Below are 27,242 nucleotides of genomic sequence, written 5' to 3'. Positions count from 1 at the left end.
CTCAAAACCCTAAATCTAGCTGCATGGAGAATTCCTTGATTTCCCAACAGACTCTCCTCTCCAAGGAGGTGCAGGATGTCATCTTGGAGGCCAAAAGACCTTCTACTAGAAAAGCCTACTCCGCCAAATGGAAACGATTTTGTGCCTGGACTCAAGAAAAGGGCCAGAATCCTTGGGTAATAAATATACCTCATATTTTGCAGTACCTAGCTGAGATGTTAAACCGTGGACTTTCCTTCTCCTCCATCAAGATCCACGCTTCAGCCATTTCTGCACAATACAACACAGATCCTCCTTTATTCTCACATCCTCTCTTAAGGCAGTTCCTCAGAGGGGCAAAAAATTTAAAACCCCCAAGGAAACCACCAATCCCTGCTTGGGACCTCAACTTTGTATTGGAAAAGCTGACCCTTCCTCCCTTTGAGCCAGCTTCTTCAACAGAACTACAATACTTGTCATGGAAAACCGCCTTTCTTCTGGCTATCACCTCAGCACGCAGGGTTTCGGAGCTACAGGCCCTCATGGCTGTGCAACCATTCATCATTTTCCATTAGGACATAGTTTCCTTAAGAACCAACCCTACCTTTATGCCAAAGGTAGTATCCAGTGTAGCTTTGAATCAGACTATCCACTTACCTACCTTTATCCAAATCCACAAAACAAAGGGGAAAGACTACTACATTCCTTGGACATTCACAGACAACTTCGTTATTATTTGGACAGGACAAAGCCATTCAGGAAATCCGAGCAACTCTGTGTCCTATGCTACAGGTGCTCAAGGAAAGGCCATTTCCAAACAGACAATTTCAAAATGAATAGCCCACTGCATACACTTTTGTTACTCATTTCATGGAAAAACTGTGCCTGCATGCATCAGATCCCACTCCACCAGGGCTACAGCTACCTCTGCAGCTTTCCTCAGGGGGGTTCCTACCAAGGACATTTTGGAAGCAGCCACTTGGAGTTCATTGCACACTTTCTCCAAGCACTATCACCTTCCACTATACTCTAAATCTAGAGCGGGTTTTGCCACAGCAGTCTTGCAGGGCATCCTCGCCCCTCCTAGTTCCACTTAGTGCCTACCACCCTTACTTAGCTTTGGGATTCTTCCCATCTGTAATGACTGCAGCTGTATGCACGATGAACATAGTATAGTTTTGTACCTACCATGAATGTAGATGTTCGAGTGCTCATACAGCTGCAGTCCAGGTTACCCCCCCCCCTCCGTCCCCTCTTAGGACAGGCCTTATGACAAACACCTTATCATACAGCTTATTTGGGGTATTCTCTTATGGTGTATTTGCTTGCAACTACTGATCTGAAGTAGGAGATTCATTTGTCTGCAACCTGTGGGTTATGGATCCGATATCGGATCCGAACCGGCATGGTTTTCCAGCTATGGATCCAAGCTCTCAGCTCCTCCCCTCACCCATAATGCCCTGCTCTACCCTCATGACCTCAGATCTCGTTTGCCGCGCATGGTGACTGGATTTGTTTCTCAAGCTCTCAAGCTAAGTGCTAGTTTTACTGTTAAATTTCAGAATTTTGAAGTTTTTATTGATTTTTTGAGTGAAAGTTTAGGTTCCCCTTTGATATATTTTTCTTTTTAGAGTTAATCTAAAAGTTATACCCTCCCCTCGCTGTTGGCGTAGTGTGTGTGTGTTGGGCCTGTGTGTGTATATTGGTTGTTTAGTTACTTTTAGTTTGGTAACTACTTTGTTAGATTGGGATGGCAGACCAACCCAAATCTATATTTTCTAAATGCTCCGAGTGTGGCCATAAGCTTTCCCCAGCTGATGGCCACACTCGGTGTGATGCCTGGGGTTGAACACCTCACATCTGGATGTTCCATTTGTGCAGGGTTCAACCCCAGGGCTTTGAAGGAGCGGAGGTCCAAGCTTGTTTTGGCGGGCCTTTTACGCGGACTCGGCTCCGACCTCCGCTCCTTCGGAGTAACTGCGGCTCACGGTTATTCCTCTGCGGCACCCTCCTCCTCCTGGGACTCAACCTCCCGTTTCTGGTTCGGAGGAGAGGATGCTAAGAAAAGGACCGGAGGGAGAAGCACCATAAGCGGCGGCCGAGACCTCTGTTTCGCCCCGCCAGCCAAGCGGCTTCTCCCCGGCTCCGTTGCTCGGTCTCCTCCTTCGGCCCGGTCTCCAGTGTGTTTTCACGGGACCTGAGGAGGAGGAGACCCGATCTCCGTCGAGGCTATCGAGGAGGCACTCCAGGCCTACCTCGGTAGCCTCGCCGAGATCCACGATAGCCTTCGGATGCTGATCTGGACCGGATGATGAGAAGGTTCATCCAGGCCCAGATGCAGATGGGAGTACTCTTGCCTCCCCTCTGGGGAGCTCAACCCCTTTTTCAAACCGATTGCTCCTTCTCCGACCCGCTATCCGGGTTCGAGCAGCTGGAGCCGAGCAGCTTCGAGCCGGGGTGGGTCGGCGCCGATAGTACTTTGTACCGGATCCGACCCTGCCCTCGAGTGCATCGGATCCGACCTCGGAGCCTGGATCCGAGCCTCGGATCCGGGGATCAGTGCTCGCCGGCGCCCGTCCGTGTCGGAGCGCACTGTCCCCGGATCAGAGCGCTTGCGCCGGCTCCGATCCACTCTTCGGATCGAGGGGAGCCGATTGTCGGATCCTTTGGTCGAGGTCGGCTCCTTCGGCGTTTGATGTAGTGGAGAGGGCCCTGTTGAGGGTCTCCGGACCCCCGGCACTTGTTTCGGCTCTGTCCCGCGCTCCCTCTGCACTGGGCCAGGCTTCCACCATCCGGCCCTTGGGACAGCCCGCTTCTGTGCCCCAAGTTGCTCCAATGGAACAAGTTGCTGCTGAGGAGTCCTCTGACAGCCCCAGAGGATGTCCCGCAAGCATACGCAAAGGAGGCACATTGACTCCCGAGTCTCTCACGGAAGACACGGACTTGGAGGAAAGGGAAGGCTCCCCACGGTCACCCCCGAGGATGTCTCATTTGGAGACATCATGAAAATGCTCCGTATAAGGGGTGGTCTGCTAAGTCTTCCTCGGACGAGTCCGTGTTCTTGGAGGCATTTGAAGCGGGCCCGTCTACCTCTTGGGTGTCCCCTCCTGCCGACCCCCTGGTGGACCTCATTACCACCAGGGCGTGGAAGGAACCGGACACCGTGGAGCCAATTCCTAAGAGGCCCGATAGGATCCTCAGCCCACCGTCCGACCGTGCCCATTGGAGTAAGGGGCCTCCGGTAGATGCCATGTTGACGGCGGCGGCCACCAAGAGGGAACTTGCTCAGGAGAGTCCCTCAGTCCATCCCCCGAGCAAGGAGTCTCGGATGATAGACCGCTTGGGGAAGCGGATGTTTAGTTCAGCGACCTTCTCGGTAAGGGCGCTGAACTACCTGGCACGTCATTAGGATGCAGCGAGATCTCATTAAAGAATACGCTGCATCTCCCCCAGAGTCCATGTCGGAGGAGGACAGGGTGCTGCACTCCACCCGCATGGCCACTCTTAGGTCAGTTACTAATACCTCTATGCGGCTACTCTCCCACGCTACGGAAGGTGCCGCTAGAGCCGCAGGGGCAGGCCTAGTCACTAGACGTCAGGCCTGGCTCCGTCACTGCGATTTTTCTGAGCCCTTCAAAGCGTCATTTGCGAACGCCCCCTTTGATGGTTCTGCTCTCTTTGGCAAAACCGTTCGCAAAACGTTGACCCAGAGCGAGAAGGACGGGAAGACGCTGTCTGCCGTCGGAATCCGCTTCTCTGCACCCCAGAGGCCCTACTCTAGGAACCAAAAGGGTCAGAAGAAGATGTGGTTCCGGAAGTCGCAGCAGTCCCAGCCTGCTCCGGACAACCAGTCCTTCCGTGGCAGAGGAGGACAGGGAGGACGCCGCCCTAGAGGCAGAGGGGCTCCCAGAAACTTCGGGTCCAGGGAACCTTTCTCTGAACGGCCCGCGCAGCAACCCTGAGGGGTTGCCCGGCTGCTCCACTCTGGAGGCAGTCAGGGGACGTTTTTCGGGGCACCTAGCGGCATGGGAGTCCATAACATCAGACCGCTGGGTTCTCCAAATCATATCCAGAGGATATCGCATCCCCTTTCTTCACTTTCCAAAGTTGAAGTCCCTCCCAGACGTTCCACCCGGTCAACGGGAGGCCGCTTTGGCAGAAATTGGCCATCTGCTAAAGAAAAGAGCCATCCAGCCCGTCCCCCCAGACCAGATCAGATCAGGGTTCTACTCCAGGTTCTTTTTAGTGCCAAAGAAGACGGGGGAACTAAGACCAATTTTAGACCTTTCTCTCTTGAATCTGGCAGTCCCCAAAGAAAAGTCCGAATGGTCACTCTGCAATCTATTCTCCCCCTTCTGGGAGAAAATCACTGGATGTGCTCGATAGACCTCAAAGACGCGTACTACCACATCCTGATGGACAGGCGCTCCAGGAGGTTCCTCCGCTTCCGGCTGGGAGCCGGTCACTACCAGTTCCGGGTCCTTCCCTTTGGTCTCACCACAGCCCCCAGGGTGTTCACCAAAGTATTAGCAGTGGTAGCGGCCCACCTGAGGCTTCAGGGGGTGCAGGTCTTTCCCTACCTGGACGACTGGCTTCTTACCGCCCCAACAAGGCATCTACTATTATTGGCGCGAGACTCCTTTCTCCATCTTGCTCCCTTTCTGGGCATTACAATAAATACAAAGAAATCCAACCTGGCGCCCACACAGCTCTTAGATTTTATAGGGGCCAGGCTAGACACAAGGAGTTTACGAGCCTTCCTCACTGCGGACAGAGTTTAAAATCTGCAGCTGCAGGTGCGGGCCATTCTCCACTCAAGTTCTGTTCCGGCGGAGTTGGTCCTGAGGGCTCTAGGGTCCATGGCGTCTGCTATAGCACTTCTCCCTCTTGCCAGGCTCACTATGCGCATCCTACAGTGGACTCTCTTAGTACAGTGGTCATATCTTGCTCTCCCTATGCATCATCCCATTGCGATCAGCAAGGCTTGCAAGCGGTCCCTCCTGTGGTGGCTTCACTCTCCAGATCTCCACGGGGGCCGCCCATTTTGTGCTTCTCGCCACGGTGACCACGGACGCCCCGCCTCGGGTGGGGGCATTTCTTGACGGACCGTCCAAGGCACGTGGAACGATTCAGAGACCTTACTGCATATCAACGTTCTAGAGATGAGAGCAGTGCTCTTAGCGTTGCTAGCACTTCAGGACTTTCTTCCCTTGGGAACAATTGCGATTCAATCGGACAACATGTCTGTGGTCTGGTACATCAACAAGCAAGGGGGAACAGGGTCTTACGGCGTTTGTCGAGAAGCCATGAGAGTTTGGGAATGGGCAATCTCCACCAACCGCTTTCTAATAGCAACGCACATTCCGGGTCGGTCCAACATCCTGGCGGACAAGCTCAGTCGCACCATTCTGACCCCTTACGAGTGGTCTCTCAATTTTCAAGTAGCGGAACGCATATTCGCACGGTGGGGAACTCCTTCATGCGATCTTTTTGCCTCTCCCTCAAACACCAAGTGCAACAGTTTTTTCGCTCTGATACCTCCTCCAGGAGGTTCCCCAAGAGACGCTCTGGTGCATGCTTGGCCACCCGGTCTTCTGTATGCTTATCCACCTTTGCCTCTGATGCTCCAAGTTCTTCAGAAAGCCTCTCGGGTGGGTTGCAGAATGATTCTCATTGCTCCGATTTGGCCTCGACAGATCTGGTTCCCCTTTCTAAGGTCTCACTCGGTGAATCCTCCTTGGATTCTAGATCCCATTCCGGATCTGATATCCCATCCATCCTGCATACCTCCTCCGAATCTGGACAACCTGAAGCTGACCGCTTGGCTGCTCCAGTTCCACTCTTGATCAGGACTCCGGTATTTCGTCACCTGTTAAAGCAATTCTGGTGGCAGCTCATAAACCGTCCACTAGGAAGGTCTACCGCAGCAAGTGGAAACGGTTTTCTTTGGGCGGAGCGGCAAGGCCTGAATCCCTTCACGGTTCCTCTCCCTTAGTGCTTGACTTTCTAACCACTCTTTTAACGATGGTGCCAGCAGTTCCACAGTCAAAGTACAACTGGCGGCAATTTCTCATTATCACATTGGCCATGACTCTAATCCTCTTATGTCAGCCAAATTGTGTAAAATTTTCCTTAAAGGTACTTTTCTTCTCAGGCCCCTGTAAAACAAGCGGTTCCTCCTTGGGACCTCTCTTTGGTTCTCCAGGCCTTGACCGCCTTTCGAACCAGCGGCTACGGTGGATCTCAAATTCTTGTCTTACAAGACAGCCTTTTTGGTAGCCATTACATCGGCCAAGAGAGTTTCAGAGTTTCAAGCATTATCAGCTAAACCTCCTTACTTGGTATTTCATCCGAACCGTGTCTACCTCAGGACCAACCCGTCCTTTCTTCCTAAAGTTGCTTCTGAAGCAAACATTAATCAGTCCATTAATCTCCCTGTTTTCTTCCCTAAATATGAAAACAAAGGTGAATATAAGCTTCACTCATTAGATGTCCACAGGCAACTTAGATTTTATCTAAACAGGACGGCTGGTCATAGGCAATCCGACCAGTTGTTTATTTCCTTTGAAAAATTTAATTTGGGCAAGCCAATTTCTAAGTTTCTCTGTCTCGCTGGATTTCACAGTGCATCTTATTGGCTTATCAAGCTTCAGGAAGGCCCGCACCGGAGGGTGTTCATGCCCATTCAACCCGGTCAGTATCTACCTCGGCAGCCTTCAAGGCTAGGATTCCTCTAGATGATATTTGTGCAGCAGCCACGTGGGCTTCATCTCATACTTTTATCTCCCACTATAAGTTGGATCTTGCATCTAGGGGTAGAGCATCATTTGGCTCCGCGGTGCTCCGGAATATCCTTCCATGATGGCCGCCCAAGATTCAGGTAGCTGGGGACTCTGTCCCACAGGTTGCAGACAAATGAATCTCCTACTTCAGATTTAGAAGTTATGTACTCACCATAACGTTCCATCTGAGTAGGTGTATTCATTTGTCTGCAACCATCCCGCCTCCTATCCCCCTGGCCTTTCAGTTTCCTGCATATTATCTGTTACCCTTTTCAGGGTGTTGTTGCTGTTGGCAAACTCGATCTGAGGTCATGAGGGTAGAGCAGGGCATTATGGGTGAGGGGAGGAGCTAAGAGCTTGGATCCATAGCTGGAAAACCATGCCGGTTCGGATCCGATATCGGATCCATAACCCACAGGTTGCAGACAAATGAATACACCTACTCAGATGGAACGTTATGGTAGGTACATAACTTCTAATTTTTGATTATTCTATTTTACATGTTTGCATAACTTTATGTTTTGCCTTCCTTCTGGGGGTACCTGACATCTGGGGCAAGAAAAACTGAAGAAAATGGCGTCGGCTGCCTCTTTTGTACCCTGCACTGACGTCAGGGAAGAAGCGGCGACAACCGACGCGACCTAGACTTTGGAATTGCCGACGAGGACCCGCCTGACGGCAGGATAACCCATCTGTAATGACTGCAGCTGTATGAGCACTCTAACATCTACATTTATGGTAGGTACAAAACTGTACTTTCTTTTTCCCTGCACTGTAAATTGGAAGCCAGTCTGTCAGTATTATCCAGGTAATCCTTAGAGCTGCAGTGAATGCCCAGTTGGGATTCTTTTTTTCTTCATTGTTGAGATTGCAATGTTCTTACATCTACCTTTTTGATTTTCTTTGAGTATCTTTCTGAGGCTGATGGCATCATCTTCAAAAAAGATGGCTAACAATGTGCTTGTGGCAGTCAGCTCAATAGCAGTCTTTTTAAAATGTAGTTTCTATTCATTTTGATACTTCTAATAAAGTGAGTGTAGTCATTGTGCTTGTCAGCTTTTGCTTTAGAATGTAGCCAGCCATCTGAGTCTTCAGATACTGAGGGCCGTGCATCCCTGGTTTAGCTTTAAACAGTGGAACACCCGCCCTAGCCTTTTTTGATTGCTGACAAATTGTGAGAGAATATAAGGCTGCCTGGCACAAGCTAGGATCCTACTTTTGAGTGCAGCACTTTGGGTACTGGTTCTGCAGCCTTAAAAAGAGTCCCCATACCATACTTGCTATTCAGCTTGGATGACCATGGTTTGCCTCCACTCCCAGATGGATAGCCCTGTAAGATATGACATGAGTACTTTGTTGTTTGGGCCTCCTCCAGAAAATATGCCCAGAAGTAAGTCACTTTTTTATGCTTAGGCATTTCACATGGGGTTTGAAGGAGAAAATGGACTTTAACGCGGTACCTTGAACTGCTGAGCATAGATGACCTCAGTCAGCTGGCATCTTGTCGTCCAGGCCTTCAAAATTGCATCCCAAGTACCAGATCCTCAGTCAATTGCCCCAGAAAAGCTGATCGTTTCAAGGATTTAATGTCTGTATAGGAATCCATCTGTTGACCCTGCATCCATTTCCTTGCATTGAAGAAGGGCTACAGATTGGCACCCTCCAGCAATATCTTGGTAAATGATAAAGATGGATTTAGGCCTCCTTCTGAAGGTCTTTAAAAAAACTTGAAAGGAAGAACAAGACCATTCAAACAGTAGACTGTTTTGTTTAGCTGTCCCACAATATAACATCATGCATACAAAGCAGTGTCCTTTTTATCCAAAGCAACTCAAGGTGAGCTTTTGAGAAGGGTATTTGGTTAGGAGGAAGAAGCCTAGTAAGGCATTATGGCAGACAGGGGCAGTGACCCACCATCCTCTTAGACCCCCCCCTAATGTTTTGTCCAATTCTTCACAGCTCTCCCCCAAACCTAAAGGGGATGGTCTGGCTTTCTGCAAGAGTCTGAGATTTGTGCTAACCTTGGACACTTGGGTGAGGGATCTATTTGCTTCAGTGTACAAAGCAGAAGTTAGGAATGTGTTGTCCTTCATGGGGACCCCATTGATTGCTTGGATCCAGGCAGCTCTAGCAGTACTACTACTAGGTCAGCTTTAAGGGTGAAGAAAATCACATGCTCACCCTTCAGTTACTGTTTTTACTGGTGGCACAAGCCTTAGTGGTCACCTGGATATAAAGGATGCTTGCCTCCGTTTTACCAAGCCACAGGAAATTTGTAAGATTTCCAACAAGGTCTCAGCATTTCCTTTGGTCTATCATTTGCTTTAAGGGTATTCACCATATGCTTAGCTTCAATGTTTGTGCATCTCTAGCTTCAGGGGGTGCATGTCTAGCCACATCTGGATTACTCCTTAGTACCGTCTGCTATGCTGTGTGCTTTTCAGGTTTCAGCGCGTACTTCAAATCTGACTGTACTGCGTGTGCTGAGGAATTTATGGCATACTTTGCTGTATGTTGAGCATGTGTAGTGTGCTGGAAACATGCTGAACTGACCAGAAGAGGGGCACAAGTCCAAGTCCATTCATGAGCTATGATGAGGTCATCACCTCGGCACATACAGGATCCACTGTGCAGCTTGTACATACTGTGGGTCATGTGCATAATCCCTTGCTTAATTGATTGTAGAAAGACTCTAAAGAAAAGCATATCTGCTTGAAGATAGCACACAGTTCTACAACAGGGTTGATGCATAAGACCAGAAGGTGAAGAATTACAAGACATGGCTGGAGAAACGTTCAGATGGCTACTTAAGGACTTAAATACCATGCAAAGCATCGTGACTGTCTGGTACCCAGAGCCATACAAGTTTGAGAACAGGAAGATTGCATGGTTTGGTAAGAAGTTGGCACATGCAATAATGTGAAGACATTCTGTGGCCCTTTGTTGTACAAGAGCTAAAGGTTGTGTGCAAGACATTAGATTACTTGAGAAGGGGAGAACATTTTTTGTGCAAGGCTTTAAATGTTGATGAAAGTGAGGTGCACCGAGAGTGGTACAGAAAGTGAAGGAGGAAGGCAGGACACCATTTTCATCCTTCCCTAAATTCTTTTGAAAATGAAATCATGCCATTTGTGTGACTGATAAGATTTACTTGTGCCTTGGGATGCATATCTGTGATCAGCCACCTCTACAGAGGGTATATTTTATTGATCCAGTTTGTAAGGGATACTTAATCTAGGTCTGTATAGGTGTAAGGGGGGATTTCGGAGGGTGCTAACCCCCTACTTAAAACACAGTATTAACAGATTTAAAAAAGTGTATAGAGTTGCCTGTGTTGACATGATACACAGTTAAATAAGGGCATCTGTTTAAGAAGTGTGTTCAGTAAATTGATAATTAAAAGCTGGTAGTGGGAAAGCATAACAGGAAGGAACGTGACTTTTAAAGACAGAGGGAGGATGTCTTTAAAGTAACATCAGGATGTACTTTGTTACTGAGAGGGAGGTGGATGTGTGCCATCAGAGGTGTAGAAATTAATATGTGGTGGGGCAGCATTTAGTAACTCATGTGGTAATATTTTCAGTTATTGGGAACAGAGTGGATGATAGCTAATATGAAAAAGTTTATTAGTAGTATGGGAAGTTGACAGAATTAATACTTAGAGTGGTATTCGTAGTTCTGCTCTCTGATTTTTCATAGTGTTGATCCGTGAAGGGCAGCACTGAGTCTCACTATGTAAATAAAGTCAGCTGCGGTCTTTCCCTCTGACTACAGAAATGCATTTGATTAAACATGTGCCTTCCGTACAACAAAAGCATAAAGTACTTAAGGCATGAACATTCAGGGACATTGGCGTATAACTAGAATTTGTAGAGAGAGAGATGAATGTGCACGATTGTCATTTGCAGACAAAGCACGTAAATCGCTTGAGTACGCAACAGTGTATCAGAGAAATACCTGTGTTACGGCGAAATGAGTTAGCTGGCTAGAAGGGGAAAATGTAAGGTTATTGACTTCTAGAAATGTTTCTGTTATTGACATTTTGTGCTTGTGCATACTTGGACAATCTACTGAAGGGCTTGCTGGGGGAAATCAGTATAAGTTATGTAAATGCTTGTGCATACACGGTTTGTGGATTGCAAAGTAGATACAAAACACTCATCAGTTCTTTTTAAGAATGGATGTGTACGGCTTGTCTGCTAAACTAGAAATTGCAATTACAGGCATTAGCATAGACTGATTTACACAATTTCTCATTTACATTTCATTATACGTAATTTTCTTTCCCTTCCCTGCTATTGTGCATATTACCATAAATGGCCTCTGTGAATTGCTAGCTAGCTGATCTCACTAAAACATTGCAAATAACCCTGCTGCATTCGTGCAGCAACTTTTGAATGCCATCGTAATTCTTAAATTCTGTTTATTACAGATTATTACTTTTGTAATGTCTTGCTAAAATACTACATTATCTGTGTATCTGTGTTTTAAAAACTAAACAAAAAGCAGGAAAATTGTATGAGTAGTTATTCTAAGTAACACCGACAGTAAATATGATTCCAAGCTGTTAGAATAGCATTCAGCAGCACTGAACGTATTACATTGTTATTCCAGTTCATACTTCTTCATTATGCTGGTAGTAGTTTTAGGAGTCAGAAAGTGGTCATCAGGTTTCCATCTTGGTACTACTCAGTAGGGCTGGGTTCCAAAACAGGTGTCGTCAGTGTAAGTCTACTGTGATTCTGAAAGACTTGCTCTCAGTGTAAGTGGTCACTTGTACTGAGAGCAGGATTTTTGGAATCGACCCAGTATATTAATTTTCTGCTGTAATATATTATATGACGAGTATAGTTTCCAGTTAATGAATATTTTATAGCATTCAGACTTACTTTGCTGTTTAAACCAGTGCAAATGTCAAGTTAATATCTGATGATTCTTTTGCTCAACTCGTCGTAGCCGTTTATAGGTTCATAGGTATCTGCACGAAGGCATTTGTAAGCCTAGCCAGAATGTGTTGGCTTTCGCCACCCCCTTAGATTAGTTCCCTGTGCCTCTGTCCAGCAGAGCCATTGAAGTGATCCCCGGGATAAACTTTGTTTCCCATCCACTCGTCAAGGTTTCTCTTGAAGACTGTTAGCGAGGAGCTCTGCAGAATTTTCCAGCCCTGCCAAGTATTGAACCCAGGACCTTGTCAGTACAGCATAGTGCATTAACGCACTTAGCCAACTTGGCTCTTAGGTGCCAAGAATGTCCTTATTGTAATTTTGCACAGTGCGATGCCTGATAGCCCTGGGTGAAAAGACTTGTCTTGTTTGCACTGTATCATTATTTGCACTCTCATCTGATGAGTCAACCAGTCTGACTCGTGATAGACCATATTAGTAGGAAATGTGTGGGTAGGACAGGGAACACTTTCTCTAGTTCCCATAAAAGAGCTGAAATGTCATTGAGCATTGTTAAAGTAAAAACAACCAGGAACTGCAAAAAGTACTATAACACCAAAAACGCCAAGCAGATAACGAAAAGAACCACTCGCCACCACGAAGAATGGTCCAACCAACTATAATCCAATCCGGTAAATGAGTTCTTATCCTATATTAATGGTACTACTAGTTTTTTAAAATTCACACATAGCATTTCTGAGTGCAATTTGATTTATCTGGATGTGGAATTATATAAATGGGAAGGAAAATATGAAACTAGAGTTTATAGAAAGCCTACCTATTGTAATTCCTTCCTACACTTCCAAAGTGCACACCCTAAATATTGTAAAAAGAACATTGTTAAGGGGCAGCTTGTCAGAGGTAGCCAAATGACGAGTTTAGACCAGGATTTTCACATTGAGTGTGAAGTATTAGAAAAAATGTTTATAGAGAGAGGCTATCCCAGTGATTTTGTCAAGCATATTAGGAATGAAGTGTTAGAAGAAAGGAAGAACAGATTTGCACCTATTTACAGGGGTCAAGATTGGAGTGCATCTATAGAATATAATGGTGTGACCGGCTTGGTGAATAATAAGAATAATAATGGTCCTGAAAACTTTTCCCAGGCACTAATTTCAGAGTACAATGGAATAAATAATGGAATTAGTAAAATTTTTTTTAAGGAATGGGACAAGTTTTTAGCCTTCACGGATATAGAAGGTATATCCAACATTCCTAGGAAAGTGATTTACAGAAATTCTAGGAACATGGGCAATATCCTGGAAAGTAAGAAGGTCCAAAGTAACCGAAGGACAAATAAGAAGGGTACCTACAAATGTGGACACTGTAGTCAATGCTGCTATGTAATAAATGGGGAAGGTTACAACATTGCAAGTAGGAATAAAATGATAACTAGCCAGGATTATTTTAATTGCAATACTAAAGGGATAGTGTACCTCGCCCATTGTGAAAAATGTGGTGCCTTCTATGTTGGGAAATCAGAAAGAGCCTTAAGAAAAAGGATCTACGAGCACACGTATGATATAATTACCAAGAAAAAAAGTAATGCGTTGTATAAGCATAGCAAAATATGTAAGGAATATAAATTCAAGTTCATGGTAATAGAACATATACAACAAGACATTTGAGGAGGACCATGGGAGACCACAATTGAGTATAGGGAATTATGGTGGCAAGTAGCCTTAAGTGCGGATAAACATCCGGGGCTCAATGATCATATATCCATATTGCCTTTGTTAAAATGAAGAGCAGCTAAGCTGTAAGAAGATACATGGCACATATTTTATGGCCACTAGAGGTCCCCATGATCAATAGAAACAGGTCTGTAAACATTTACATAGAATGTAACCCAAAATGAAAATTTATTGTACTGTGCTTTAATATTCTACTTTACATTGATGCACATTTTAAATATATGTGACTTCATATGTATATTTATTGATATTTATTTGCTTTTATCTAATATATTACGTAGTTAAATTTTAAACATTTATTTAAGTAGTTCCTTTCTTTCATAGAATGTAATTTCCTCATGTATAATTTTCAAAGTAGTTTTTAAAACAGTTTTTAAAGTATTTCTATTTAATCACATAAAAGTTCTTCTTTTTTAAGGAACAACTAAAGCAACAGTAACTAATTACTTAGAGCTACTATGTGGTTTAGTATTATTATACAGTGACATCTGTTTGTGGCATTATGTAGTATGCATTTCTATTTCTTTAAATTTTTAAACTTCCAAATTAATTGCATAATTAATCAATGAATGAGATCATATAAATGATGGTTAATTGAGCTAACTGTTTCTGATGAAGTCAAAGAAGTTGACGAAAACGCAGTGTGTTTTTAGTTATAAGGCGTTCATATCTGTTTTTACTTGAATAAAGTGCTTTTATTTGAACAAGTGGATTGGATTATAGTTGGTTGGACCATTCTTCGTGGTGGCGAGTGGTTCTTTTCGTTATCTGCTTGGCGTTTTTCATTGTTAAAGTAACTCTAGTGGTGGATGAGATTGCATTCTTCTTAACAAGAAGCGCATCTTATACATGTGTCCTGCATTAATGATCTGTTTCATTCCACAGCTTGGGGAGGGGCCCCATGAGCGAGTACATCGCCTGCTGACCATATTTGCTTATGGGACGTACAGAGATTACCTGGGTAAGGAGTTGGCACTTTGTATGATTTCTCCCTGTGCTTCGTGTACCTGTGAGTCTTGTTGTATATTGTTAACAAATGTATGCATTTTGATAGAGAAACATTTGTCATAGACTTCTTATAGCAAGTCTTAGTAGTAACTGTGTGTGTGGATTTTTTTTTAACAGTTGAAGTGCCTTCTGTTTGGAGTTTGCATGTCATCCATGTGGTTGCTTAGGTTTCATAGGTTCATAGGTTCATAGGTTTATACTAGGCTATCTGCCCTAAGGCATTTATAAGCCTAGCCCAAATTATTGTGGCTTACGCCACCCCTTATATGAAAAAATACTGTGCCCATTAGTTTGTTGTGCCTCTGTCCAGCAGTGACCCAGAGATGATTCCCGGGGTAAACCTACGATCTCCCATCCACAGGTCTAGATTTCTCTTGAACAGAGTCAGCGAGGTGCTCTGCCTCACATGGACCGGGATTTTATTCCACAGCATAGGAGTCTCTGAGTGATAAATCTATCCCTCCACGTCCTATTTATATCCGTGCTAAGGTTTAAGTCGCTTGCTCTAGTGGTTTTGGTGGATTTGGATTTTTTGAGGTGGAGCATGTCCATTAATTCCGGGTTGGACATGGCCTTGTATGTCAGGCACATGTCACCTCTGAGCAGACGGTATGCGACTGAATAGAGCTGGAGTTTCTTCAATCTGGCAGCATATGACAGATTTTGGAGTCCCTTTATCCTTTTGGTGAGGAACTTTTGGGGTCTCTCCAATTGCTGCAGATGTCGGGTGAGATACATCCCGAATGGTTCCTTTAGGTGCTTTCATTTTCTACTACATCCAAACAACATGCAGGTAGCTGAATAATAAGATCCTTCTCTTTGCTCATAGATGTGCATGCTATGCAAGTGTGTACACTGTGATGGACTAGATGTTCATCGTGTTACCCTGCTGCAGTCATCACACTTGGGTTATCCTGTCATCAGGTGGTCCCGCAGTCGGCCGGATTTCCAAAGTCTTGGTCCGATGTCGGTTACTGTCGCCTCATCCCTGATGTCAGTGGACCAGGGGTACATATATTGCAACTGCCATTTTCTCCAGTCTTTCTTGATGCGCGGTGCCCGAAGCAGAAGCAGTTCGCAAGTGCCGGTCGTCCGACTCCTGAGATTTTTGAATTCGAATTTCAGACTGAAGTCTTCTATAAAGCTAAGTGCCCCGTTGGGGAAACTTTTCTTGCCTCAGACCGATGTCAGAAAAAGTTAACAATTGTATTTCTTGTGGGAAGCAAATACCTCATAAGGATTTTCATTCTTATTGCATACCTTGCCTAGGTCCTGATCACAACCTCACTTCTTGTCGTTTTTGTGCTAGATTTAATAAACGTACTATTAAAAGACGATTTGATTTCGCACGACACTTTTTTGGTAGAAAAGTTAACTATAACATGCCATCGGAGCTACTGACTCGGACCGGCGTGCATAAAAAGCGCAGGGACAAGGACCGACAGCCCAGGCCTAAGCCCGATTCCGAGGCCTCGGTTGATCCGGTCTCCGGTTCTCCGGTTATCAGTGAGGCTCCGATGCAGCCTCTGACTACCGCAGTTCTGAAACCCGAGACCGCTACAGATATTTTGACGGAATGTACCAGGCCGACTCAGCCTTTTACTTCAGGCCCTTCCGACGATTTACCTTCCAAGGAAGTCGGTACTTCTGAAATGCCATCAGTTTCTGAAGGCGTTTTCAGACCGACGACTCTTACAGTCAAAACGTTTTCCAAGTCGAAGACTCCTAAATCGAAAAAGACTTCACTTCAGTCTCCTGTTCAAGGCCCTATGCCTAAGAAACAGATGCTCAAAATGGCTGAAGATTTGATTTCTCTTATCAGGGGTTCACAGCCTCCTCCTGACAAAAGGCCTAGACAAGAGGAAGATTCTGCTTCCTCTGAACAACTGTCGATTTCTTAGGATTCCTCTGAGGACCAAGACTATTCCTTCTCTCCTTATGAAGATTCTGATGCTGAGGACTGTATTCCCTCAGCTTCCCCTCCAGAAGATTACTCTTTTGGAGAAACTTTACACACCATGAGGGAACATTTTCTCTGGGAAGGTCAGGATTACTCTGATTCCAAGAAAAGGCTCAGAGAGTTTCTTTTACTCCCCCAACACAGACCTCTAGCCATCCCTCCTGTTTTGGACATTGTGGATGATGTCTACTTAGAATCCAGTTTCAACCATGACTCTCTACCTCCTGCCCCGGCCAAGCCTAACAGATACTACAGAGTACCTGATTCCCACAAATTCCTTTACAAAAGCCCAGTAGCTGACCCAGAGACTATCTCCCAGGGTCCCAAGGGGGCTAAGGCTTCCATGGCTAAAAATCCAGTACCTTCTGAAAGGGATTTAAGAGCACTAGACAGGTGGGGGGGGGGAGGTTTACACCTTGGCCACTTTAGATATGAGAGCACTAAATTGTCAATTTCATATGCTTAAGTATCAGCAATTTCTGATCTCTCAATTAAAACAAAAGATGTTATGTGATCCTATCTCTCCTACATTCTGACTGATGGGGTTCGGAGCCGATCCCTCGGCTCCGACTCGGCACGCTTATGCCAAAGAGCGAAGTCTCTTATTGGCTGAGCTTACTATATCCCAGGATGCACCACTGCCAGTCCCCCAGATCTCGTTTGCCGCTGGCTGAGCTAAGTAGTGTTTTTTTCACTAACTTTCTGTCAGGAAATCTCTAATTATTCTTCAAAAAGCTGTTTTAACAGCTATTCAGTACTTTTTGTGTATGACTGGTTATTTTCTTGTGTAAAAAATTTGTGTATGGTGCGAGTTTGTTCTGACTAGGCCCCCTTTGAGTTCAAAGGCTTTCCCTGTCAGTCAATTGTCTCAGAATCCTTAGGGGTTTTTGGATCCCTTTAGTTAACTTTCTGTTGTTGTCGGACTAGCAACCTTAATCGGCAACTGTAAACTAATTATTGTAGTGACAGTCTTTAAAAAAAAAAAAAAAAAGTGAAGAGTTTTTCTATGTTTTTTTCTGTGATAGAGTTACTAATTTGGATATAATGTCTCAGGCTCCTAGGCCTTCGGGCTTTAAGAAATGCACTAAGTGTAATTTTAAGATGTCAATCACAGATGACCACTCTCTCTGTGTTTATTGTTTGGGCGCCAAACATTTGCAGGAGTCATGCAGCGTGTGTCACGCGTTTTCCTCGAGGGTCCTCCAAGAGAGGAAAAATAAACTCATTTTGAAAGGCCTAATAAAACCCTCTTTTGAAGAAGCATCCTCTCCTTCTCCTGCTAAAAAGAAAAGGGCGTCGGCTCCGACCAGTCCGTCGGACCCGACCGCCAAAAGACATAGGCAGGCTTCTCCTTCGGCTCCAAGGACTTCGGAGCCGAGGGTGGAACGGTCTGCCTCGATGCCTCCAGTCTCGACTCCTCTGGGTTCGGAGCCGACGGCTGGGGCATCGAGAGGCGGGTCACCTTCATCGGCTCCACTGATATCAGAGCCGATGAAGGTTGTCGCTCAGACACTTCCTCCTCGGCGCGAAGTCCTCTTCGGCACCGATGGAAATTGGTTTGGACACTCCTTCGGCACGATAGTTATTGAGTCTCCTCGGGCGGTCCCTAGTCCCTTGGAGCCGTTGGAGAGACCTACCGGACCCGTTCGGTCTCTTCCAGGTCATCGAGGATGTCAGATTCGGACATAGACAGGGTGCTCCAAAGACTGTTCCAGTCCCCAGTCTTTCAAAAATTTGTTTCGGCTCCGACCCAGTTGGCTTGAGCCAATAGCCACTCCATTGCCATTCCTCCTCCGACCGCCCGGCTCCGAGCAGGTGCTGATGGAGCCAGTAGAGATCTAGGGTCGGCTCGGACCCTTACTCCAACCCGGCCGGGTCTGAGTTTAGCCCGGACTTCCTCGGCGGACCGGGGTGACGTTTCAGGACCAATGCTGTCGGTTCCGAGCCTCCCTCTCGGTGCCCGGCGCGGGACTTCCGTCTGCTATCATGGCTCGGGGACGGACATTCCCAGGATTCTGGGGTCCGGCTTTCAGAGCTATGAGGAGTGCCTTGGCCAAGTTTTCTTCGGCCATCTCACGGCTTACCGGCACCTTCCCTGGGCATGGAGACTGGGTCTTTGGCAGTTCCCCTGTCTCTAGGCAGCGGAGCCCGGGGACTGAGGTTACCCCACTGGGGTTCCCCTCCTCCTGAGGGTTCTTGAGTTGTCTTGGAGGAGCCCCAAGGAAGAGATCGTGCAAGAGGAAGCACGTGGACTCCCCGGAGTCTCTTACTTGGGACACTGATCTTGATGATGCGGAGGGGTCCCCAAAGTCATCCTCGGATGATGTCTCATTTGCAGACATTCTAGAGATCCTTAAGCAACGAGGCGGCTGGAATTCCAAACCCCCCTCTGCTGATGAGTCTGTGTTCCTCAAGGCCTTCGGGGCTCAGCCCTCCGCCTCCTGGGTGTCTCCGCCCTTCGGCGAGCTCCTGGATTTGGTTTGTCGGAGGGCGTGGGAACATCCAGATACTGTGGAACCAGTGCCTTCTCGCCTAACAAATTTTTGTCTGCCCCACCCGAGAAGGAGTTCTTAACTAAAGGCGTGGCTGTAGATGCCATGGTGGTGGCATCTGCTACCCAGCAGGACGTGGCAGAGGCTTCAGCGTCCGTCCATCCTCCTAATAAGGAGTCTAGGAGCATGGACGATGCGGGAAGCGCACCCTAACTTCAGCGGCCTTCACTCTGAGGTCCCTGAATTATTTGGCACATTTCACCAGACTACAGAGGGATCTGGTCAAGGAGCTGTCAGACTCCCTCTCAGGTAACCTACCTGAGCAGCTAGCCCAGTCGGTTAGCTCTCAGTTGGCTATCCTTAACTCGATTTCTAACTTCGTCCATGAGGCTCATTTCATATGCGGCCGAAGGGGCAAGCGGCAGGCACAGGCGTGGCTCACGGAGACAAGCCTGGCTCCGTTGTAATGTCATTTCATGAGGCCTTCAAGTCTTCCTTTGCCGACGCTCCCTTTGATGGGTCCTCTTTGTTTGGACCCAAGGTAAAGACACTCTTACCGCTGTGAGCAAGAAGGAAAGACCTTATCTGCCGTGAGCCGTTATTCCACTCCCTTTCGGCCTTATCCCAAGGCTAAAGAGGAGGAAGATGTGGTTCCGCAAATCACAGAAGTTCTTTCCTCAACAGCAGGAAGATTCCCCTTCCAGAGGCAGAGGACGGGGAAATTTTTCTGGGAGACGCCGTCCCAGAGGCGGCAGAGGGCCCCGCAACACTGGAGACCGCGAGTCCTTTCGTGGCTCTTCAGCCTCCCACACTTCATGAGGGATTGCCCGGCTGTGCTGCTCCGGAGCCAGTCGGGTGCCATTTTGCCAAGCACCTAAAAGCCTGGGAGTCTATTACTCAGGACAGATGGGTGCTTCGGATTATTGCCGGAGGTTACACCATTTCCCTCACACACTCACCCCCCCGTCCAAAAAAATCCCGGACCCACCACCCAGTCAAAGGGAAATTGCAGCGGTAGAAGCTTCAAAGCTGCTAGAAAAAGGAGTCATCCAACCGGTCCACTCAGACCAGATCAGATCCGGAATTTACTCAAGATTCTTTTTAGTGCCAAAAAAGACAGGGGACCTGAGACCCATTTTGGATCTCAGCAAACTAAACCAGTCCGTCATGAAGTCCAAATTCCGAATGGTCACTTTACAGTCCATTCTCCCATTGTTGGAGAAGGATGTTTGGATGTGCTCCATAGATCTCAAGGACGCCTATTATCACATACCGATACATCAGGCGTCCAGGAGGTATCTGCGCTTCAGCCTGGGAGACAGTCCTTTCCAATTTTGTGCACTGCCCTTTGGTCTCACCACAGCCCCCAGGGTGTTCACCAAGTGTTTGGCAGTAGTGACTGCTCACCTGAGGAGTCTCGGATTCCAAGTGTTTCCCTATCTGGACGACTGGCTCCTGACTGCCACCACCAGGCATCTACTACTAGAGAACCTACAAGCCACCATCTCCCTGGGTGCTTTCCTGGGAATTACATTCAACTGGTCAAAGTCTATCTTGCTGCCCTCTCAGCGAATAAGATTCATAGGAGCAGAGATAGACTCAAAATTGATGCGAATCTTCCTTCCTTCCGAAAGGATACAAACATTACAAGGTCAAGTCCGAGCCCTGCTTCTAAGATCCAAAGCCCCAGCCAGGTTGGTCCTGCAACTTTTAGGTTCAATGTCTGCCACGGTTCTTCTAGTTCCTCTGGCAAGATTGCACATGAGGATTCTTCAGTGGCTGTTATCGACACAATGGTCTTTTCAGGATCTCCCTCTCAATCATCACATACTGATTACAGAAACGTGCAAACGGGACCTCCGCTGGTGGCTACAGTCATCCAATCGGAATCAGGGAAGACCTTTTGTTATACCCCCTCCGGTGGCCACCTTGACAACGGATGCCTCCCAGACGGGGTGGGGGGGGGGACATTGTCTGGGCAGGTCAGTTCAGGGTTCTTGGCTTCCAAACGAAACTTTTCTCCATATCAATGTGTTGGAAATGAGGGCTGTACTTCTGTCCCTACAGGCCCTCCACAAGTTTTTCCCTCAAGGCATTATCGCTATCCAAACAGACAACATGTCGGTGGTCTGGTATCTAAACAAACAAGGAGGGACCAGATCTTACCCCCTTTGCAGAGAGGCCATGAGGGTGTGGGAATGGGCGGTAGCTACCAACCGCTTCCTGGTAGCAACCCACATTCCAGGAAAATCCAATGTTTTGGCGGACAGACTAAGCAGGACTATTCTCTCTCCTCACGAGTGGTCTCTGAACGAAGCAGTAGCAGCTCAGGTTTTCAAAAGATGGGGGACCCTGTGCTGCGACCTGTTTGCAACATCACAAAACACGAAGTGCAAAAGGTTCTTTCCTTGACCCAGCGTCAGGGAGACAGCTACGGATGCTCTAGTCCAACCTTGGCCAACAGGACTACTTTATGCTTTCCCTCCAGTTCCGCTCCTCCCCAAAGTCATCCAGAAAGCTTCCCAATTGGGGTCCACAATGATTCTAATTGCTCCGTACTGGCCTCGTCAGGTATGGTTCCCCTACCTAAAGAAATATGCTCTGGACGGTCCTTGGTTTTTGGATCTAACTCCGGACCTTCTGATTCATCAGTCGGGACAACAGCACCAGTCCCTTCGCACTTTGAAACTAGCAGCTTGGCTCCTCCACTTCCGACTATAGTCAGAAATCACACCTTGGACCCGGAAGTTATTCACATTTTATCTTCAGCCCACAAACCCTCCACTAAGAAATTGTATCACAGTAAGTGGAAGAGGTTTGCGATCTGGGCTCAACTTAGAGGCTTAGACCCTATCACTGCCCCGATACCAGAGGTCTTGAAATTTTTGACATCCTTGTTTAATCAAGGATCTTCAGTCTCTACTATTAAAGTCCAACTAGCAGCTATCTCCAAATTTCACGAATCCATAGACCCACCGTTGATGAGCAGCAGATTATGTAAAACTTTCATGAAAGGTGCTGTACTTTTAAGACCCCCAGTTTTTCATCCTGCGCCTCCGTGGGATCTTGATTTGGTACTTACCTTAACATCTTCCCCTTTTGAACCGGCTGCTACATGTGAGTTGAAATACCTGTCTTGGAAAACTGCTTTCTTAGTTGCAATTACCTCTGCAAGAAGAGTGTCAGAACTTCAAGCCCTATCTATCAAACCACCGTATTTGATTTTTCACAAGGATAGAGTATCACTTAGGCCTAATCCATCTTTTGTTCCAAAAGTTTGTTCTAATCTCTGTCTCCAACAATCTCTAGAGCTACCAGTTTTCTTTCCAAAATTTTCAAACAAAGCAGAATACACCTTGCATACATTGGATGTTCACAGGCAATTGCGCTTCTATCTAGATAGGACTCAACAAATTCGGAAAACAGATCAGTTGTTTGTGTCCTTTTCAGATAATAAACTGGGCAAAACCATCACTAAAGCTACTATTGCAAAATGGATCAGAGATTGCATTACTCAGGCTTATTCCTCTTCAAATAAACAACTTACAACATCCGTCAAAGCCCACTCTACTAGAGCTATGGCTACCTCTGTTGCATTCCATTCCAAGCTCGCTATTTCTGAGATTTGTGCTGCGGCTACTTGGTCCAACCCGCACACTTTCATTTCCCACTATAAATTGGATGTAGCATCTAAAGGGCGAGCATCATTTGGTTCCACGGTACTCAGGAGTGTTTTCCAGTGAGCCACCCAGGATTCAGGTACTAGGGACACTGTCCCATCAGTCAGAATGTAGGCGAGATAGGATCACATAACATCTTTTAGTTATGTACTCACCATAACTTCAGATGTTTGGGATCCATCTCGCCACATTCTATCTACCCTCCTTCCCCCTGCCTTGGAGATCAGAAGAGATTGAACGGTTTGAGTTCTACTGTTTTTATCTTGTATCATCTGTCTATGTTATATAAGCAGTGCGTGCATGTGTGCATGTATGCGGACAAACTAGATCTGGGGGACTGGTAGTGGTGCATCCTGGGATATAGTAAGCTCAGCCAATAAGAGACTTCGCTCTTTGGCATAAGCGTGCCGAGTTGGAGCCGAGGGATCGGCTTCGAACCCCATCAGTCAGAATGTAGGCGAGATGGATCCCAAACATCTGAAGTTATGGTGAGTACATAACTAAAAGATAACCACCCTACCTCAACAGTCTGAAATGAAAGAAGTACAGGATTTGTTGCACGCCACCGAGCAGGTGGGCAAACATACCTTACAATGTGGGTTTGATTCTTTAGAGGCCTCCTGTAGAGCAGCTGTCACTGGATCAGTTATACGTAGGCATGCCTGGTTAAAGGAACAAAGTCTGCCTGATCATGTTAAAGCAAAACTACTAGATGCTCCCTTAAAGCAGGATGTTCTTTTTGGAGTTAAAGCAGAAGAAGTTTTAAAAAAAATGGAAGATAAGGCTAAATCAATGCAGATAGTCAAAGATTTCCTACAAGTTCAACCCCCTCGCTTCAGCAGATACTGGCCAACAAAAAATTGGTCCTTTCCAGCCACTGACAGGCCTCAGAGGGGTAAATACAGTCGCCCAAGGGGCAGAGGACAACCACAAGCTCAGTATAAGTCTCGCCAATGGGGCACTCCAACCCAGAAGGGAGGAGAAGACAGGTCTCAACCCACCAGAAGGCAAACTCAATGACTTGCACCTCAGCTGGCCAAACAAAACTCTTTTATCAGCCCCCTTGGGGGAAGACTAGCACTATTTGCAGACAACTGGCACATGATCACAAAGGACAAATGGGTTCTAGACATAATTTTACGAGGATACATATTCCACTTTCACATCTTGCCATTAAAAAGAGGAATGCCAAACCTGCCACAAAGTCAAAGGGCCGAGGCTCAAAAACAAATCACAGCTCTCATGGCCATGAGAGCCATTCAAAGGGTACCATCTCAAGAGCAAGGCCAAGGATTTTACTCAAGACTCTTCCTAGTACCTAGAAAAGAAAATGCTTGGAGACCAATTCTGGACCTTTCAATTCTAAACACTTACTTACAAGTTCCCAAATTCAAGATGCTAACACTACAGCAACTACTTCCCATGTTGGGCAAGGAAGCATGGCTGGTAACGTTGGACCTCAAGGAGGCATACCTGCATGTCCCTGTCAGACAAAGTTGCAGAAGATACCTCCGTTTCATTGCAGGTTCAACCCATTATCAGTTCTCTGCACTGCCCTTTGGCTTATCTGCTGCGCCCAGAGTATTCACAAAATGCCTGGCACCAGTAATTGCATACTGCAGACAAAGAGGAATTCAAATATATCCATATCTGGACGACTGCCTCATCCAAGCAGAAAGAAAAGACATTCTCTTACAACATCTGGCTTTTGTGAAGCATCTACTAAATTGTCTGGGGTACACAGTAAACGAAAAGAAGTCAAAACTAGTACCCTCACAAAAAGACATTCCTGGGTGCCAGCTTGGACACAACTGCCCAGAAGGCTTATCTTACACCAGACAAGCAGTTACAACTGACTCAATATTTCAAGACAATGGCAACAAAGACCCAATTAACTGCAAGAAAAATTCTGCAGGCTTTGGGCTTCATGGCATCTATCATTCTGATAATACCATTTGCAAAACTGCATATGAGGAAATTACAGTGGTACCTAAAAAGCGTATGGTCTCAACACAGCCACAGCTTGGACACAGTGATATCTTTCATTCCCTGCCTTCAACAGGAATTTCTGTGGTGGGCACAGGCATGTCACCTCAACAAGGGTCAGCCTTTCACATTGCCCCCACCCAGGCAAACTATCACAACAGATGCTTCAGACTATGCCTGGGGGGGGGCACACATGGCAGGGCAATGCATTCAAGGCCTATGGACTGCAGAACAAAGAAAACTGCACATAAACCAAAAAGATATGCTAGCTGTACAGAAAGCTCTGACCGCCTTCAAGGATCTACTACAGCCAGGACAACTTGCAATAAAGACGGACAACACCACAGTAATGTGGTACATAAACAAACAAGGAGGCACACATTCCTACCCTCTTTGCAGGCAAGCAATAATCTTATGGAACACAGCTCTGGCCTACCAAGTTCAGTTACAAGCTCAATTCCTGCCAGGACAGAAAAACACATTGGCAGATGACCTAAGCAGAAACATCAAAGATCCCCACGAGTGGAAGCTAGACCCACAAATATTTACAATGATAACTCAAAGATGGGGTCTACCAAATATAGACCTGTTTGCCAGTCCTCAAAACTACCAGCTGACAAAATTTTGTACAAGGACATTCCACCATCAAGCTTGGAAAGTGGACGCTCTCTCCTTCAGTTAGAAAAACCTGACAGCATATGCCTTTCCTCCATTGCCTCTTCTCACAAAGGTTCTTTTGAAGGTCAAAAAGGAGAAACCTCGACTGATTCTCATAGCCCCAGACTGGCCACGCCAGCACTGGTACCCGCTATTGAAGAATATGGCTCACAGCCCACCATGGAGATTGCCTCAAATACCTCATTTGCTCACGCAGCAAGACAAGCAGATTCTACACAGCCAGATCAAAACCTTAAACCTGGCTGCATGGCAAATCAATTAAGCATCCCACCAGCCCCTCTTTCACAAGCAGTACTGGATGTTATTCTAGAGGCCAGGAGGCCAAGCACCAGGAAGGCTTACTCGGACAAATGGAAAAGGTTTTGTGCTTGGAACCATGCTAAAGGCCAAGACACAACTCTGCCTCATAGCCTTACTTTCTGCAGTATTTAGCTGAGATGTTGCATAAAGGACATTCCTTCTCTTCCATTAAAATCCATGCTTCAGCTACTTCAGCTCACTACGACACTAATCCACCTTTATTTTCAAATCCTCTTCTAAGGCAGTTCCTCAGAGGGGCAAAAAACATTAGACCACCTAGAAGAGCCCCTACACCAACATGGGACCTCAACTTTGTTCTGGAAAAACTAACGCTACCTCCCTTTGAACCAGCTTTTTCTGCAGACCCTCAGTTCCTATCCTGGAAGACTGCCCTGCTCCTGGCAATAACTTCTGCTAGGAGAGTCTCAGAATTACAGGCACTTATGGCAGTGGAACCTTTCCTCATTTTTCATCAAGACAAAGTTTCTCTACGAACTAATCCTTCCTTCATGCCTAAGGTGGTTTCCAGTGTAGCTTTAAATCAAACCATCCACCTACCCACTTTCTTCCCCAATCCACAGAACAAAGGTGAGAGACTCCTGCAATCCTTGGACATTCACAGGCAGCTTCGTTACTACTTGGATAAAACTAAGGCTTTCAGAAAGACTGACCAGCTCTTAGTTTCCTATGCTACAGCTTCTCAAGGGAGGGCCATATCCAAGCAAATCATTGCTAAATGGATAGGCCATTGCATACGATTCTGCTATACCCATCATGGGAAACCAGTTCCTCCTACCATTAGATCCCACTCTACCAGGGCAACAGCTACCTCTACAGACTTTCTCAGGGGGGTTCCTACCAAGGAAATTTTAGAAGCTGCAACTTGGAGTTCTGTACACACCATCACAAAACACCATCACTTACCTCTTTATTCTAAGTGCAGGGCAGGCTTCGCCACTGCAGTTCTGCAGGGCCTCATTGCCTCCACTAACCCTCAATGATGCCTCCACCCTCCCGTAGCTTTGGGACTCAACCCAAGTGTGATGACTGCAGCAGGGTAACACGATGAACATAGTACAGTTTTGTACCTACCATAAATGTAGATGTTCGAGTGTTCACCCTGCTGCAGTCTAGGTTACCCTCCCTCCAACCCCTCTGAACTATTGGCTAAATCTTTGCTATGCCTTTCTGATGTATTTGCTTATAGCTGAAGGGATTTTGTGTTTGTACAGTGTTCACACCTTTTGGTACTAATTTGGATCACCTTTTTGGGGACCCCTGACATCTGGGGCAAGAAAAACTGAAGAAAATGGTGTTGGTTGCAATATATGTACCCCTGGCGCACTGACGTCAGGGATGAGGCGACAGCAACCGACGTCGGACCAAGACTTTGGAAATCTGGCCGACTGCGGGACCACCTGACGACAGGATAACCCAAGTGTGATGACTGCAGTAGGGTGAACACTCGAACATCTACATTTATGGTAGGTACAAAACTGTACTTTACATATCCAGAAAAGGTTTTGTACCTCAGCCCATTGCTGACTGAAGTAGGCTGCAGCTTCTGCGTAGGTACTGCACTAGGATAATGTGTTTACAGTATTTTTTTTGGCGCTCTCAAACCAACTTCAGTACATAATTCATCCACTTAAATACATGATTCTAGCTTCAGTTTAGTGTCAGTAAGTTAGATGATTTTTTCATTTTTGTAATTAAGCTAGACTTCTAACTGTGTGATAT

The 27,242-nt window shown here is 46.4% G+C and overlaps 1 protein-coding gene across 2 annotated transcripts in view; it reads left to right on the top strand.

Moving 5' to 3' along the window:
- The window catches only part of COPS7A (COP9 signalosome subunit 7A), a 490,679-nt gene that overhangs the window by 236,116 nt on the left and 227,321 nt on the right, over nucleotides 1-27,242 (top strand). For both annotated transcript variants that reach the window (XM_044079590.1, XM_044079591.1), the window contains exon 3: nucleotides 14,284-14,359. In XM_044079590.1, coding sequence (XP_043935525.1) covers nucleotides 14,284-14,359 — 76 coding nt within the window. The remainder of the gene's footprint in view (nucleotides 1-14,283; nucleotides 14,360-27,242) is intronic.

The sequence above is a fragment of the Protopterus annectens genome, chromosome 8.part0 (genome assembly GCF_019279795.1).
Source record: "Protopterus annectens isolate FY-2018-M chromosome 8.part0, PAN1.0, whole genome shotgun sequence".
Classification (NCBI taxonomy): Eukaryota; Metazoa; Chordata; order Ceratodontiformes; family Protopteridae; genus Protopterus; species Protopterus annectens.
This window is presented reverse-complemented; position numbering and strand designations above follow the sequence as displayed.